This window comes from Hippopotamus amphibius, chromosome 14 (genome assembly GCF_030028045.1).
Source record: "Hippopotamus amphibius kiboko isolate mHipAmp2 chromosome 14, mHipAmp2.hap2, whole genome shotgun sequence".
Taxonomy (NCBI): domain Eukaryota; kingdom Metazoa; phylum Chordata; class Mammalia; order Artiodactyla; family Hippopotamidae; genus Hippopotamus; species Hippopotamus amphibius.
In genome coordinates, this window is record NC_080199.1 from 4,815,256 (window position 1) to 4,832,221 (window position 16,966).

The 16,966-nt window shown below is 45.5% G+C and overlaps 1 protein-coding gene across 2 annotated transcripts in view; it reads left to right on the forward strand.

The window, feature by feature from the left end:
• NALF1 (NALCN channel auxiliary factor 1) overlaps positions 1-16,966 on the forward strand; it is a 595,380-nt gene that overhangs the window by 551,710 nt on the left and 26,704 nt on the right. For both annotated transcript variants that reach the window (XM_057707794.1, XM_057707793.1), the window contains exon 2: positions 13,447-13,618. In XM_057707794.1, the coding sequence (XP_057563777.1) occupies positions 13,447-13,618 (172 nt within the window). The remainder of the gene's footprint in view (positions 1-13,446; positions 13,619-16,966) is intronic.

Below are 16,966 nucleotides of genomic sequence, written 5' to 3' on the forward strand. Positions count from 1 at the left end.
ATACCTACATTCTTGTCTATCAAGACTTGAAAACCACCAGTACTACGCAAACTTGAATGGTATGACGGAGATGTCTCAGAAAAGCAGCGTGGTTGAATTTTAACTCATCCACAATATTTGATCAGAAGGTCCGAGTTCATGCATAATGATGTTTAAAAGCTTTCAGCAGGTATGGTGTTTACCAGACATTTTTCTTGGAAGGAGTTTTACACACCTTGTGTCTTAAACATCTTTAGCCTGCAATCATCTAACCCACTCAATAACTCTCCATAGATCAAGGCAGAGTGCTAGACACGGAGAGCTCTCTACAAGTTTCAGATAAGGCTCAGGCCTAATGAAGAGTCTAGTGTGTGACAGACTGCCTCAACACTACCGATTTCAAAGGAGAAATTAAGGCAAAAGCGGGCGTGGCCGGATTCACCACCGGTCAGAACTGCAGGATTTGGAGGCAACCGCATTGCTTGCCGGAGGGTAAGACAGTCACATTCTTTTTCTACAAAAAGATAATTGGAGAAACTTTTACACACAAGCGAAAGTCTATGTAGAAGGCAACAACATCTGTGTTCTTTAAGATGGAAGATGTAGAGAGGGATTGGAGCTTTGACTCGAACAGGAAGAGAACAGCTGGCAATGACCGATATGCAACCACAACCTCAGAGGATGTTCTACGCAGCCCTGACGGCATGTTGAGTTGCTCAGTCTGTACTTTTAATTTATTTGGCCAAAAAGAAATCTCCTGAAATGATGTAACACAAGCATGTCTACACCCAACATGATAAACGAAGTTCTGCCTCGGTGAATGTAAAACATCTAGCAGTCCTCATGGAGGTCCCGGAGCTGAATGGCTGAAGGGCTGGGAGCACGGGATGGGAAGATAGCAGCCTGCATTTAAATCCTGGCCCCTCAGCTTACTTGCTCACTTCAGTCAGGGATTAAAACCTTCTGGGCCTCATTTTTTTCACATCGGTAGAAAAAAAGGAAAAATAGTACTATTTACTTCAGAAGTTTCTTGCGAGAATCAAATGAGCTACTAGGTGTGATACTTTCATCAACAGTCTCTGGAACATAGAAAGTGCCATGTGTCAGCGGTTATCATCTTTGCGTTTCCTAAGATGCTGCATTTGTAAGATCTGACATCACCTATTTGCTGTATTCCTTCAGATTGATAGCAATTAAGAGAAGTCAGGAAACTGATGTTAACATTTTTCAGACTGTAGGTCTTTGAAATTCACGTGTCAGGCTCTTATGGAATGAATGACCTCTCACATATGTAGTATGTGAAAGAAACAGGTTATTGGCTAGATTTTCACTGCAAGGAAGCAATTTCCATCTAAGTGTTTACAAATTCCAATAAATATGCAATTAACCTTGTTTGCTCTTATAACAGAAAGCAGACATTTTCTGGCTGAAACCGATTTTAAACAATAAAGAATTTCTTAAATTCTAAGGAATAAAATCAAACTATAATTTTGCCAGGATCTTCTGATTTCTTGACTTGATATCATGCAAACAGCACTGCTTTCTGATCTCTCCTACCCGGCATGTCCCCTGCAGTCTGCTATTTTGGCCTTGGTGTGTGTTTAAACTCGGGCTCTTGCTGTGGTAAATCATCCTCCTTCCCACTCACTGATCCTCAAGAAAACAACTTTTATGAAGGGAACTAAATGTCGTAAAGGCTCCTGGAGTCATAATTCTACCCAGAGGAAAAAACATAAGGAGTGTTCATGGCAGTGGAAAGTAATCAGGTATTTTTATTTTTAACTGGTAAAAAATAGCTCTGTTCCAAGTCCACTGTAAGAGGAAAGGCAGAAGGTATTTTTTTCCTTGATATGATAATGGAATAGAGAAAATGTGTGTGTGACTGTGTGTGTCTGTGTGTGTGTCTGTGTGTATTTCTGTGTGTCTGTGTGTGTGCATTTGTCTGTGTGTCTGTGTTTGTCTGTGTGTGAATGTGTGTCAGTGTGTGTGTCAGAACACTATAAATAAATATTTATGGAAAGGAAATATGTTAAAATTTTAAATGGTTGAGTGAAAATGTTTAGCAAGTACAGTTTCTAAGATAAACAATTTGGTGTCAGTTCTGTATAATTTCCTAGTTCACTAAATCTTCACATGAGAAATAGAGAAAGACAGACAGAAAGAGAGAGCAGTGAGGATTTAGGACCAGGACTAGGAGAAGTAGCTTCCTGATTGGTGGTGGCTGTTCATGCGAGTGACAGGCAGTTGTTTTCCAAAATAATTCTGGCTGTTTTCTCATTAACAATCGTATTACTCATGTCATCAGTGCTTGGAGTTTCGAGCATGTGTTAAGATCACAAGCACAGTGCTCCTTTGCCGTATTTAAAATCTTTCACTATAGAGTAAAACACAGAGCAGTTGCTGAAATATCTTCTCGAGATGAAACCAAGTACGAAGTGTTGAATATGTGCAAATCTCCAAAGCTTATCCCCGGAAGACCCAGGAACAGCTTACATAAACTATCACAAGTTAGTGTTTGTTTATACCTGAAGTCTGTGGGGTACAATAAAACACATGTTGTTCAGGGTAGGAGTGCTGGGTAAAATGACCTGAAATCCTAGCCTGCCTTTGCTGTATTCTACTGTGGGACTTTGGCCAAATTGCTGGAATTCTCTGAATCTTAGTTTTCACCTTAGTAAAACTGGAATAATCACACCCACTTCATGTAGACGATGTGTTGATACTTAGGTGAAGAGCTGAGTACAGGCATACCTCGGTTTTACTGCATTTCATTTTAGTGTGGTGTTTTTTTACAAATTAAACGTTTGTGGCAACCCTGCATCCATGAAGTCTATTGGCACCATTTTTCCAACAGCGTTTGCTCACTTGGTGTCTCTGTCACATTTTGGTACTTCTAATAATTTTTCATTATTATTATTTTTTATGGTGACTTGCGATCCATGATTTTTGGTGCTATTATCAAAATTGTCTCGGGGACCCACAGACCGTGCCCATATGCGACGGCCAGATTAACTGATAAATGTGTGTGTGCCAGCTGCTGCACCAACCGGCCGTCCCCTTCTCTCTCCTTCTCCTCCAGCCTCCCTGTTCCCTGAGACACAACAATATTGAAGTCAGGCCAATTAATAACCCTGCAATGGCCTGTAAGTGTTCAAGTGAAAGGAAGAGTCATGTCTCTCACTTTAAATCAAAAGCTCGAAATGAGCGAGCTTAGTGAGGAAGGCATGCTGAAAGCCTACCTAAGGCCAAAAGCCAGGCCCCTTGTGCCAAACAGTCAGACTGTGAATGCAAAGCAGACGTTCTTGAAGGACAGTAAAAGTCTGCTGCAGTGAACACAGGAATGATAAGAAAGTGAAACAGCCTTACTGCTGATGTGGAGGAAGCTTTAGTGGTCTGGACAGAAGAGCAAACCAGCCACAACATTCCCATAAGGCAAAGCCTAGTCCGGAGCAAGGCCGCAGCTCTCTTCAACTCTATGAAAGCTGTAAGAGGGGAGGAAGCTGAAGAAGAAAAGATGGAAGCTGGCAGAGGTTGGTTGCTGAGGTTTAAGGCAAGAAGCCATTGCCACCATAACGTAAAAGTTCAAGGTGAAGCAGCAAGTGCTGATGTAGCAGCTGCAGCAAGGATTTCCAGAAGATCTTGCTAAGAGAACAAATGAAGGTGGTTACACTAAGCAACAGATTTTCAATGGAGACAAAACAGCCTTCTAGTGGAAGAAGATGCCACCTTGGACTTTCATAGCTGGAGAGGAGAAGTCAGTGCCTGGCTTCAAAGCTTCAAAGGACAGGCTGTCTCTCTTGTTAGGGGCTAATGCAGCTGGTGACTTTGAATTGAAGCCAATCTCATTTATCACCTTGGAAATCCCAAGGCCCCGAAGAATTATGCTAAACTACTCTGCCTGTGCTCTACTGATGGAACAAAAGGAGTCTAGATGACAGTGCATCTGTTGACAGCATGGTTTACTGACTATTTTAAGCCCACTGTTGAGACCTACTGCTCAGGAAAAAAGATTCCTTTCAAAATATTACTGCTCATTTATAATGCACCTGGCCACCCAAGCTCTGATGGAGATGGACAATGAGACTGATGTTATCTAACGCAACATCCATTCTGCAGCCCATAGACCAAGGAGAAACCTCAACTTTCAAGTCCTATTATTCAAGAAATACAAGGGTGAGTCAAAAATTGTCCACACTCCGGTTATATTAAAACTTCTATAAATTCTACAGCCAGCGTGTGGATAATTTTTGACTCACCCTCGTACATTTTGTAAGGCTGTAGCTGACATAGATAGTGATTCCTCTGATGGATCTGGGCCAAGTCAGTTGAAAACCTCCTGGAAAGGATTCACCTCTCTAGATGTCATTAAGAACATTCATGATTCATGGGAAGAATCAAAATATCAACATCAACAGGAATTTGGAAGAAGTCGATTCCAACCCTCATGGATGACTTTGAGGGGTTCCAGACTTCAGTGGAGGAAGTACCTGCAGAGGTGGTGGAAACAGCAACAGAGCTAGAATTAGAAGCAGAGCCTGAAGATGGGGCTAGATTGCTTACATCTCATGACCAAAACTGAAAGGATGAGGGGTTGCTTCCTATGGGTGAGCAGGGAAAGTGGTTTCATGATCTATAAACTACTCCTGGTGAAGATGCTGTGAAGATTGTATTTGAAATGACAACAGAAGATTAAAAATATTGCATCAACTTAGTTGATAAAGCAGTGGCAGGGTTGGAGAGGGTTGCCTCCAGTTTTGAAAGAAATTCTGCTGCGGGTGAAACCCTATCAAGCAGCATCGCATCCTACAGAGAAGTCGCTCGTGAAGGGAAGAGTCCGTCGAAACAGCAAACTTTATTGCTGTCTTATTTTAAGAAATGGCCACGGCCACCCCCGCCTCCAGCACCCACCGCCCTCATCAGTCGACAGCCAACGTGGAAGGAAGACCCTCCGCAGAAGAAGCCGACGCATCAGATAATGGATAACGCTTTTTAGTGATAAAGTATTTTTAATTAAGGCATGTACATTATCTTTTTATACACAATGGAACGACACACAGTAGACTACAGTATCATATAAAGATAACTTTATATGCGCTGGGAAACCAAGCATTTCACGGGGCTCATTTCATCACGATATGCGCTTTATTGGGGAGGTCTGGAACCCAACCCGCAGGACCTCCGGGGTCCGCCTATGTAGTCGGTGCTGATTATCTGCTCCTTCCCTGGCTGTCTCCCTGCTGTCCTTTCCCCTTCTTCCTTCCCTTTCCTGTGTCACAGGCACACTGACCCCCACTCCAGTCCCCCCTCTGACACGCCACGGCACTCCCTGTCCTGGCTGTCCCCTTCTCTTCTCTGGAACCCCCGGCCACCCTCAGTCATCACCAATCTCTGCTTTCTCCAAACCAAAGCACCCCCGTGGTAACACCTGCCTGCCACATCTCACCTTGTCTCCTTTAACTTGACAGGGAAAACGTCTTATAATGAAATTTTCCCATGCCCGCCCCTCCAGCTCCCCAGGGTATGTAACTACTGCCAGGCCAATAGTTGGTTCTCAATAAATAGCTTTGGATCAACAGATGGATTGAACGATACCTTTGAAGCCAAAGTAGGTAGAAATCAGTCAGCTCCTCCTGCATCACGATAACAGGCAACAGCTCTGTTCTAATGAGAATTTTGAAGTGTTCACTCTGTCACTTTTTAAAGCTATAAATTCTAATAGGCTCGCTGGCACTCTTCTGGCTGTGATGCTATTTGTCTAAAGACCAGATGTAAACAAATAGCATCTTTCAAGGGCCACGTGACACATAACACTGCTGCATCCCCAAGATGCTGGTTTGCGCAGTCTCCATAAGGAGCTGTCATCTCTCCTGTCCCTGCTCCTCGAGGACAGGACATGTCAGGATAAAGCAGGAAACCGTAATGATAGCTGTTGAGCTTGGACTTGGTGATGGCAGAATCAGAAGTGCTCCTTCACATCTGGGAGAAAAAGAACACAAAGAGTCCACTCGACCAAGGGGCAACAGCACCTGCTTTGAGCAAAGACATTATTATTGCTTTAAGTCTTACGCCTCTGATATGGTAAAGTGGGGTGTTATCATATATTATTCATATAGAAATGTCTTGACTATGCTGCAAAGAGGTAGAAAAGTTAGATAAATGCCCAGAACATTTTATGCTCTAGTTCTATAATGTATAAGGCTATGTAAAATTATCAGATTGTTATGTAACTAATTTTACTTTATTATTGCAAGTTTTCCATATTTTACTTTGCGTTCTACGAAAAAGTTATGCAGTAACTTTCTTTAGACCTTTATTGTATGCTTCTATTAAGTGATGCAGTTATAAGTAAGTCACACTCCATTTAGTTTTATGAAAAAAATGAATACATCTGCATTTTTTAGTGAATGTACTGATTACTTATTATAGTTCTACTGAATGCATTGGTATTTTCTAAACATACTCTAGATTCTGGGTTATAACACTCATTCATTTATTAATCAACTGCTCCGTGAATTCCCATATGAGTCCTACAGAATAAGGGAAGCCTACCATTCACTCCTCCCTTTCCTTGATGAATTCATTATGCCTTTACATGCTTAAGACCAGTCTCAGATTTATCTACAGACTCACTTCCATTTCCTTCTTCAAAAGGTTGATTTCCCACTTTTTCAACCCCTTCCTACCTTCTTAACTTGTTCAACACATGGAGCCCCAAACTGAATTTATATCGAAGTGTTTCCTTCGCTGTCTTTTTAAAGCTATAAATTCTAATAGGATCATTGGCACTTTGATGATAGTTTATGCAGACCACGTTAAATACATAGTGTATCTAGAGGGCCATGTGTTATGCAATCCTGCTGCATTTTCAAGGTATCGATTGGCTGACAGTCTACAGAAGAAGCTGTCATTTATTGCTGTCTTTCCAGATTCTAGAAAAGGCTGTTGAGAAAACAGCATTCATGTCCACTCATGGCCCGCACACCGAAATGGTTTCTGTGAAAGAACTTCCTTCCTTCCTTTTTTAATAGAATCATTTATTATCTTGGACTTACAGTGTTATTAAAATGCTGACCATATTTTCTGAGTCCTCTTGTTCACGCCTGAGTTTTCCCTAAGTTATTCCATGCCCATCATCTTTAAAGCTGCATCTGCGGTACGCAGACCCAAGGTGTTGACGGCTTCTTTGTACTGCGTGAATGATACGGCGCCTTTACTCAAGGAGTCCATCACCTCAAACACAGCCGCAGTGTCAGAGTTATCCATAAAGGAAGGGAAAGTTGTGCCTGATATTCTCAGCCGTTCCCATATAGATAGTAAATACTCTCTTGGTTTTTCCAGCCGGAAAAAGAGGAGCGTGCTGGTGTGATAGTTCAGCAGCTCCAGGATCCAATGTTTTTCCAAATAATTCCTGGCCTCGCGCTGCCTCTGCTGCTGGCCTCTGTCACTCCTCCGGGCCTTCGCTGACCCTCCGTCCTCCCTGATGCCCACGCACAGGGCTCCTGACAGCTGGGTCACTAACACAAGCTTTTAATTCTCCTATTTCTATCATTATGAATATTCACTTGGGGAAGTACAATGGAACAATTTCGGAAAGGGATGAGGTAGTGTAATCGGTCTTCCAGACACCTTTTGCCATAATCGCGGCCAAAGCGGCTTGTCCATTTCAGACGACAAGTTCAGAGCAAATTTTGCCCTCGGCAACTCTGCGGGCCTCCCTGACTCCCACCCATCGAGGTACCTCTGGCCTCCTATTTGTGCGGAAATCCTTTCCTGCTTGCAACCCCCCCCGCCTCCACCACGTGTTGTGTCTCAGCACCTAAACCACGGTGTCTGCTTGGACAGAGAGGTTTAATTCATGAAGTGGGCTTTTAAAATTTTATTTCTATAGGATTCATCTGTCCTCCAGTCAGGGAGTTTGGTGGGACTTCAAAAGGGTTCCATAGGATTTGATATCTTGGAAGCACGTCAGGGGTCATGGGTGGAGTCTGTTCTGTGCAGAATCTCAGAGCCAAGTGGACTGGCTCACCCGAACCAAATCGCCAGACAGAGCTGTGCGCCTGAAGGCCATGGCGTGAATTTCCAATGAGAATTCCAAGCACCATCAGTTTCCCCCAGGTACACCCAGAGGACCAGGAATACAAAAGTGCACAGGGCCCCTTTACAGGAGCCTAGAAAGAGAGGCAGACAGCAACGAGTGTCGCCTCTAGTGTAAAGTCCATAGGCAGAGAACATTCCAGAGGCTTTAGAGGGGCAGGTTTACAGATCAGGGGCAGGAAGGTTTACAGATGAGGTCACAGGTCACACAGGATGGGTAGGAATCCACCAGGCCGAGGGCTGTGTGGGCGAGGGGGAGGGGGAGCAGGGGTGCAGGGCCTCGGAGCACGAGGCACATTTAATGACCCTGTGCGTCACCCCCACAGCTGCAAAGCACCGAGTGAGGATGGGGATGGAGGGTCAGAGGCTGGAGTGCTCGGCAGAGCAAGGTAGCAAAGCTCCGAGTGCGTTAAGGAGTTTGAACTTTCCCCTGAGTGCCGCGGAGAGGGCCCGGGTGATGCACCGTGCAGTGGTGACAGAATCCAATCAGTTTCACGGAAGGTGCCCTCACTGCTGAGTGGATACCTGCACGGAGGAGGAGGTCATGGCTGAATGCACAGAGACACGTCCGCGGATGGCTCACCTAGGTGAGCAATGGGAATGGCTGGGACAGTGGTGTCAACAGAAATCAAGAGATCTGGAGTCTTGATATTTAGGACGTAGGCTCATAAGACCCGGGGATAAAGCGGTTGTGGGAGAGAGCAGAAGGCGGCACCATGGGGTGACGCCCAGATTTCTCGCATCCTTCTGCTCCTTGAAGAGAAGATGCTGAATTCCACCCTGGAGTTGCAGAGGTTGAGATGCTAAAGAGCACTGACCCAGAAACATGGAGGACACAATTTATAGATAGATGAGATGAGAAAGAGAAAGATGGGTGCCCTGGAAATAAAGATTTAAGCTTCACTGTTTCAAAGACCATGATTGAATCCTGAGAGTGGACGATTACCCTGAAAGACTGTGCAGAAGGAAGTTTAGAACAGAAGCCTGAGGGACACTGACATTTGGGGGAGCGGCAGGGGAAACAAAAACAATGACAACAAACCAACCAAGGAGGTAGTGGCTGGCGGAACAGGAAGAAGCCCAGGACGAGTGGATTCTCGTAATCACCGGGCCGGCGTTTCAAGAAAGAGTTTCATCAACATTGCTCATTGCGGCCAAGAGGTCAAACGAGAAAATAGCTGATTTTAGGAGCTGGGTTTATCATCACAGAGGCTGGTTAGAAAAAACGAGCTTCTGTGCAGTGGTTCAGAACCATTGTGAGATGAGGAAGGGGAAGAAGATGAAAGCAGTGATGTCATTGACTCAGACAACACAGGATGTATTTACTGAGGAAGAAGGGAAAGAAGAAGCTGAGTAGGCTCTGTGTCCCCGGACAGGGCTGGAAACACCCTGACAGTTCTCCTCTGGTTCCTTCCTTACTGACAGCCTCCCTGGACAGGAGCCGCCTCTCTGCGGGAAAGCTCACAGAGTCGATTTGCTTTTTGTCATCTTTGCCGTCACGTGTCTGTGGGCCTCCAGGTGTCACACCTGACTAGCAGCCGGGGGCCGGGCTGGCCCTGCCTTTTTCAGACTGGTTCCCTCTCCTGAAGGGACTGAGCCGGGGGCTCTAGGTGATGGTGAGAACGGACTGGGTGGACTTGAAAACGCAGGGCAGCGCCAGCAAGCGAGGGCCAGTTCTGACGTCCAGGGGATTCGACCAGGTGTTATAACAGGAGCCACGACGTGGGTCACCAGGAGAAAACAGGGAGGCATTTGCACTTTATTCAAGAAACGGAGCCAAGATGCAGCTCCTCAGGACAAGGTGTGCTGAGGTTGTGAGTCTGCGGCGCACCAAGGAGCCTGTCTCCTCACACTGTCCGTCTCCGAACATTCTTCCCCAGATGCCTTGGCCCGTTCCCAGGGAGGGATTGTTTTCCTGCCTCCCTCTTAAAGTACGTCAGCGTTTCCACTTTTCTGGGTGCAGCGTGTGCTTTAACCAGACACCGACACAGATCGACAAGAGAGACGTTCAGATATACGAATGTGAAAATTTATTTTGACTTCCTCCCGCGCTTCTAATTGCAACAACACGCGTCGTGCATCAACGTGCCTCAGCCCGAGGCAGTCATCACCGCCGACTCCTGCTTATGGAACCAGCGATCCCCGCCCCCGCACGCTCAAAACACAGGCCACGCACGCACGAGAGCCGACAGGAAAAGATCGCATACAGTCCATCCACACACGTGATACCGGTAAAAGGAGTCCGCCCTTGGTAATTCTTGGGGGAAAAGGGAAAGCACCCTGCTAATTTGAAGATGACAGCCATTTTCAATACCTGATACTTTTCTTAATAATAAAAAAATGTAACCGACATATTTTTTCAGCCTGCTGACATATATTTGCAATACAAATTGGTTCCCTTACTATAAAAAGTGGATTTAGATCTTGGGGGAGGGAGGCAAGTATACTTAAAAGAAATGAGAATCCAAGCCTCTATGGGAAAAATACTAATCCTGGGCATTTTTTGAAAGGCTCTGCAGGAGATGAGCCGTGGTCACGTAGAATGTCCATAACCAAGAGAGGGCCTGAGACCTGGTGCGTGCGGACGTCACGCTGGTGTACGCTGATGTCACTTGTAAGACGAGCCTGAAAACCGTGGTTATTCAGGGCACGGGGTATAACTCGTAATGAACAATATCTCTATCCACATAAAGCATCCCCTTCCAGAGTGCCAGTGGCTTAACCTCGCTTCTCACAAGGAGGGACCAGAGACCCCTCACTCAGTCTGTCTCCTGAGATGTTCCTCTCAACCATGTTTGTGCCATCATGACCAGAACTTTTCTGAAAACTGAGAATTATCTTAAAAAAAAAATCAGCCTTCATCAGGAGTCTGGATATGAGTTAAGTAGACCAGAGCTCCCTGGGATCGTCCCTCCTCTCCTCACATCTTCCAATAGGCCCGCGTAACCCAGGGGATTTGGAAAGTGATGTAGGTGCGGAGAAGACCCAGAAGCCAGCCCAGCAACGGGGGTTGGGGCGGGGAGAGGCACATTACGGCCACTGCGCAGGATTTCAGGGGAAGGTTGGGGACGAAGTGACTTGCAAAAAGCAAAAAGGATACGTCAGGAATGATTCAGCTGACGCCGTCCCTGTAATGTGCTGCATTATTAAAACAATGTCTAGGAAGGCAGGGGTTCAGGGTTGCCATCAACTGTGGTCTTCCCGGGCCCAAGTTCTCACTTTAAAATGAGAGTCTCAGCTGGAAGGTCCATTGGACCTTTCTACTCTGAACGGCCGCCCCTCCCCTCGGGGACTGCAGAGACCCAGCCTTCCTCATGTTGTCATCACGTTCCACTTCCTCTCAGAAGAGGTCCAGCCACCCCAGGGCCCAGTGAAAGAACTGCTGGCCCGAGTTCCGTCCATTTGCTGCTACAATCTCTCCGTAACTCAGTTTCTTTATTGGCAGAATATTTCCCAAACCTGTTTCATGGGGAAAAGTCACAAATGCGAAAGCACTCTGGGAGAAAAGGAGAAAATTGTTATCCAACTATTAAGTACATATGTTATTCTTTCTCAGGCCATTTTAATAGTTGAGTCTGTTCCTTTTCTAGACTGTAGCTTCAGAGTATTTCCTGTTGCCTGTGGGATGGGCAGCTGTCAAGCAAGTTGTAGAGTGGTCAGTGATTTCCAAGGGCTGGAGCGCAGTGGGGGTGGGCGGAGATGTCCTCGATGTGCACCGTTGCCTGGAAAATGTGACGACGTCCCCGGAGAGAGGAAGGTACAAGCCCTCCAGGAGAGGAGGGGGCAGAAGTAGTTTAACCATCCATTCATCACTGGAGAACTTAAACCTATTTTGCTCCTTCCCCAGATTATTGTTTAGCATCATATAATCATTTCCACTATTCAGTGACACCTAGGAAAGCGATGACCTAATACGTCTCTCCATAGGAGAAGGCTAATCCATTATAAGGAAGATTTCTGACCTTCCTTATACGACAGAGTTCTTATGAAAGACGACAAGTGTATTCATTTTTCATCATGTGGTTTTGTCTGAAAATCCTTTAGGGCTTTTAAAAATTAATCGTCTTGTTTCTTTGGTTTGGTGCCACCACAAAACACCCCCTCCCTCAAAAAAATTCTAAAAGGGCGGCATTGGAAAGTAACTCAGAGCCGTTTATTTCCCTCCCTCTCCTGACACAAGAATCCTCCTCACAGGATATTGGCAAGAGTTATCTAGATTCTGTTTGAATTCTGGGTTGTCTACTTAACTTCCATTGCTAATTATGGTCCCTGTGCAAAGCGTGACTAATAGTTACCTCCTATGCATGTGCTGAGAACTATATGGGGAAAATGTGTGCAACTTACTTAGGACAGAGTGTGCAGTTGGTAAATACTCTCTATTATTCTTGCTATTACTCTCAGGTGTTTATGATCTCTTAGTGTCCATTTAAGTGTACATCATCCTCTTTTCCAGGGAGAATATAGGTGACAAAATCTTACCAGAATAGTACTAACCCTAGAAACAGATAAACAGAAGACATCAAAGGGCCTGGGAAATGCCTGAGTCACAGCCATCTGCATGGGGGATACCTTGTCATTGTTTGATTTGGACCTAGGTGCAATTTGTTCCCTTATATCAGAAAAAGGCATTTTTTCCCAATATCTGTTTTGCTAAACACCTGTCAAAAACAGAGAGGTAGGTGACGTCATCGCCCTTTCACACTGTATTAAATTAAGCAAATACTTATCACATATTCCTGTGGATCCCACACCTAAAGGTTCAGGTTGTGGCTCCGATGAGCTTCCCCTCCCAGGGCTCCATGCCACACCGCGACATCAAGTGTCTGCTTTAGGTTGGGTGTGTCCGGGCTTCCGGACGACGAGAGATGCGATGCATCTGATGAGAGCCATCGATTTCAATGCCCACGGCCGCTTGCTCTGCGCCCTGGAGTTCAAGCTCTAGCCGGGGCGCCTCTGCAGGGCCCGCAGGGGGCATCGTGGTGGGGGACTCGGCGCCATCTAGTGCCCATGGGGGGGATGCCCAGCGTCTGCACCGCTCCCCCCGCACCCTGCAGTAAATAGCCACAGCGCATCTGCAGTTATCTCCTTTCCCGTATATCCTTGGATTTTAAAAACTTCAGGTCCCACGCAACTCCCCTGTTGTTCACATGAGTTACATCCACTCAAACGCCACATTGGCCTCTGCATGCTCGTGAGGACGCCATCAAAATGCATTTTGCTCTGCTGCCAAGATGTCACTTGCAGCTGGCCTTGCGTGAATACACTTTCTCCAAGGGCGAGAACCCCCCCCGCATGCTTCCCGCAGTACAGCGTGTCCTTTACTAGTCAGAACTGTTGTCATCCCACCCTATTTTTGATTCTTCTCTTTTTCAGATTGTCTACAAAGCCTGGCTGTGTTCCCAGTACTTTGAAGTCGCACAGCTGAACTGCAGAAAGACAATTCCTTGCAAGCAATACTGTTTGGAGGTTCAGACGAGGTGTCCGTTCATATTGCCCGACAATGATGACGTCATCTACGGGGGGCTCTCCAGTTTCATCTGCACAGGTAGAGTGCAGCCCGGGTGTTGGCACCCAGCCTCTCGCGGTGGGTTTGCTTCCATATGGGGTGTTTGGGTGGTTGGGTGTTTCCTTCCACTGATGTAACCCTGAAGATTCGGCGGGGACTGTTCCATGCTTTCCTTCACAGAAGCCCTGAAAGGACCCCGAAACTGACTTAAGGATGCCACACGATGGGTCCTCTACCTGTGACCACCATCGTTAAGTCTGTAGAAGGATAACATGGCAAAATGTCTGCAATCGTTAGATTTGCTTACATCAGACTTAGAGTCGGTCGGGTTCTACCCGCCTTATCTTTGTATTAACCTAAGAACAGATGGCGTGATAAAATTATGTTTCTTCTTCACATTGGTAACGTTTAGGTCCCAAGTCTATTTTCTGAGAAGTGTTATGTTACTTTATCTTAAATAAGTATGGAGAGTATAAAGAAATGCCCATTTAAGTTACGTGTGTGTGTGTGTGTGTGTGTGTGTGTGTGTGTGTTAGAGTCACACAATAAGGGCCAGAAGAAATTGTATCTTATTTCCCATCAACAACATCTACTTCTTTCAACAAATAACTCAGACTGGGCAAAACACCAACAGCAGCATTCCATTTCTGGATTTTTATAAGCATTACATAATTTAGACATAGAATAAGACGTAAGGATACGAGTAGATTGTTTTTTTTTTAAATAAACGGTGAGTAGACAAGGGAGAACAATCCATTTTGCCCCAGTGACGTGATCATCAAAGTAGTTGCTCCATTTTCCTCTCAGTAAAAACATGCCCCGTGACATCCTTGTAACTGGATGGCTCGTGGTGTAGCATTTAGTTTTCAAGTTTTAAGGACAAGAAGCCAACATAAGTATGAAGAAACATGGAAACCCTCTTCTTGTAACAGACTTTGTGAGACCCTTCTAAGCAGAGTGACACATTGAGCTGCTCAACATGAGAATGTATTGAATTCTTTCTAGAGCACTTATTTCCATGCTCATCCCTCAGCTGGACTGTTCTGAGTGATGTGCTCTGAAGAGACGGTCCAGCAAAGCTCTCCCCTAAGGACCTGCATGCACACGGGACGACCCTTTATTATGCTGCCCCATCTTATGGGGAAAACATCTGGATGAAGGTTGAGAGACGTGGGCTTTCCTCCTAGTCCTGTGATGCAGTCTCTCTAAGCCACCATCTTCTCCTTAGTACATCAGTGATAGCAACTCCCCCAGGCACGTCTGCCCTGAGGATTACAGATAGACGAGACGCACGAGATACGTCATCCAGAGGCAATCGCCTCTGTACGTAAGGACGTGATGTGTGGGATGTAAAGGGACTTACCATTATGTTTGTGATTCCACTGATTTGAGGCTGAGATCATTTTTCGTATAGTTTCTCTCTGCTGGGAAGACAGTGAGAGAGTGAGAGAGAGAGGGGGACAGAGGGAGGAGCGGAGATAAAAGGAATGAAGGGAGGGAGGGAGGAGGGAAGATATTAACATCTTCCTCTGAATCGGAGCCCAAACTCACCAATCACAGGCAATTTTTTGTTCATCTTCCACATAGAACTCTCAATAAATGGTCATCAAGATCACGCCTTCGGCTCTCCAAAGGTCACCGAGGGGTCCCTGATTTTCGGGCTTCCGAGAAGCTTCTGGAATTTCATGTAAAGGTGGCATTCTTGTTCATTCACATGAATGTAGCTTTTTTCCTGGAGAAGATCGGCAGCTTCACCAGCTTCTTAGAGCAGGAAAGAACCTCAGATAAAGGGGGAGGCATCTGTCTTTATCTTCTCCTGCTTCCTGTTCTCTTATCTGCATGTGTGAACCTGAAATAAGGTTTAAACGTTCATCGCCTTCCCCGTACACGTCCAAGGCCATCAGAAAGCTAAACATGGAAATTCATCTCTTCCTGCACATGTGCAGAAAGTCTATCTTATATTTTTAATTGCCTTTGAGTTTTTTTAAGTCAGATATTTTTCATCTACATCATCAAGGAAAACAGACAGGAAAGAGAGATTTGTCATTTGTGAGATTCAGGGGGAGATGCCACTGAAATTGGAAGCTTTCTGGGAAAAATCTCATCACTGAATATTTGGGAACCTGACTGTTTTCTTCCCCACTGTCAGTTGGGCCTGTGTTCTTTTTCTTACTTCTCAAACACGTGCAGAATAAATTCTGAAGTCATTTTGCCCCCGAGTCCTGTGAAAATTTTTGATGAGAAAAGTACTAATTTTCAGATTGATCCTCTTGTCTAAGCTGTGGCCCAGGCCTCCCGGAAGAACCCTTCGGTGTCTTGATCACGAGCAGCTGCCCTTCCCCCTCGGGTCACAGAGGTCCCTTGAATTTTGCCGCTGGACCTGAACAAGGGGGAGATTTCTGCGGGGCGGGGCAGGGGGTGGGGTGGGGGGACCGTCCGCTGCCTTGTCTCTACTGATGAGGGTCCCAGACACCAGGGCCCCCGAACGTCTCCTTCTGGGAGGTCGGAGCTCCCGGGGCCACCAGTGAAACCCCGCCCGGGAGCCCAGTGGCCTCTCACATTTGTAGGGAAACCAGTAAGACTTTTACATATAAAGCATTTGTTCCCAAACGTTGTCACACAATCTTTGAAGGTTCACCTCTTCCAGATAAATACGAAGATCCAAAGAACTCACCTGTTAGGTAAACGCACGCATTTTGAATGAAGCATCTTCTGTACTCAGAACAAGACTAAATCCAGTCGAGAAATGAGAGTATTTTTCCGAGTTCCCCAATTGTCTGCAGAAGCCCTGAGGCCCCCTGGGACAGCACGTCTGCTGGGCCCCTCCCTCAATGAAATGGGTAAATGACTATCACTAAACCCAATCCCACTGAAAAGAATTTGTCAGGTAGGTTGGTCTTCATCTTGCCTCCAGTAACTCCTCTTTAAAAAAAAAAAAAATAAATGGTTTTATTTCCATTCTATATGCTGAAAAATATAACCATTTATCAAGAGTTGAAGGAACAGATAGAGTTCCCTTCAGAGTCAACATATTTAATTCTAATGGTCTCCCTTTTAATGGAAATACATCCAATTCAGAAGCTTCCAGAAGGAAAGAGATTCCCTCTAAGAATCAATTGCACAAGAGTACTCAGTGAGCACGTGACTACAAAAGGCTCACTGTTAGATGCTGCTCAAATGCGGGTCAGTTTTGTTCAAAGTGCTTCTCCATGGTGACTGACCAATGGTGTGATGATGGCTTTTTTTCCCCTAGCATCCGCTGAATCCAGTCTTCTAGAGATTGGAATTACAGGACTCCAGTTCTTCCTGTCATGTAGACATATAGTGATGCTTAGAATTCCTGTCATCTGTCAAAAAAAGTGCATCTCAGCCTTTGGGATCAGGGAA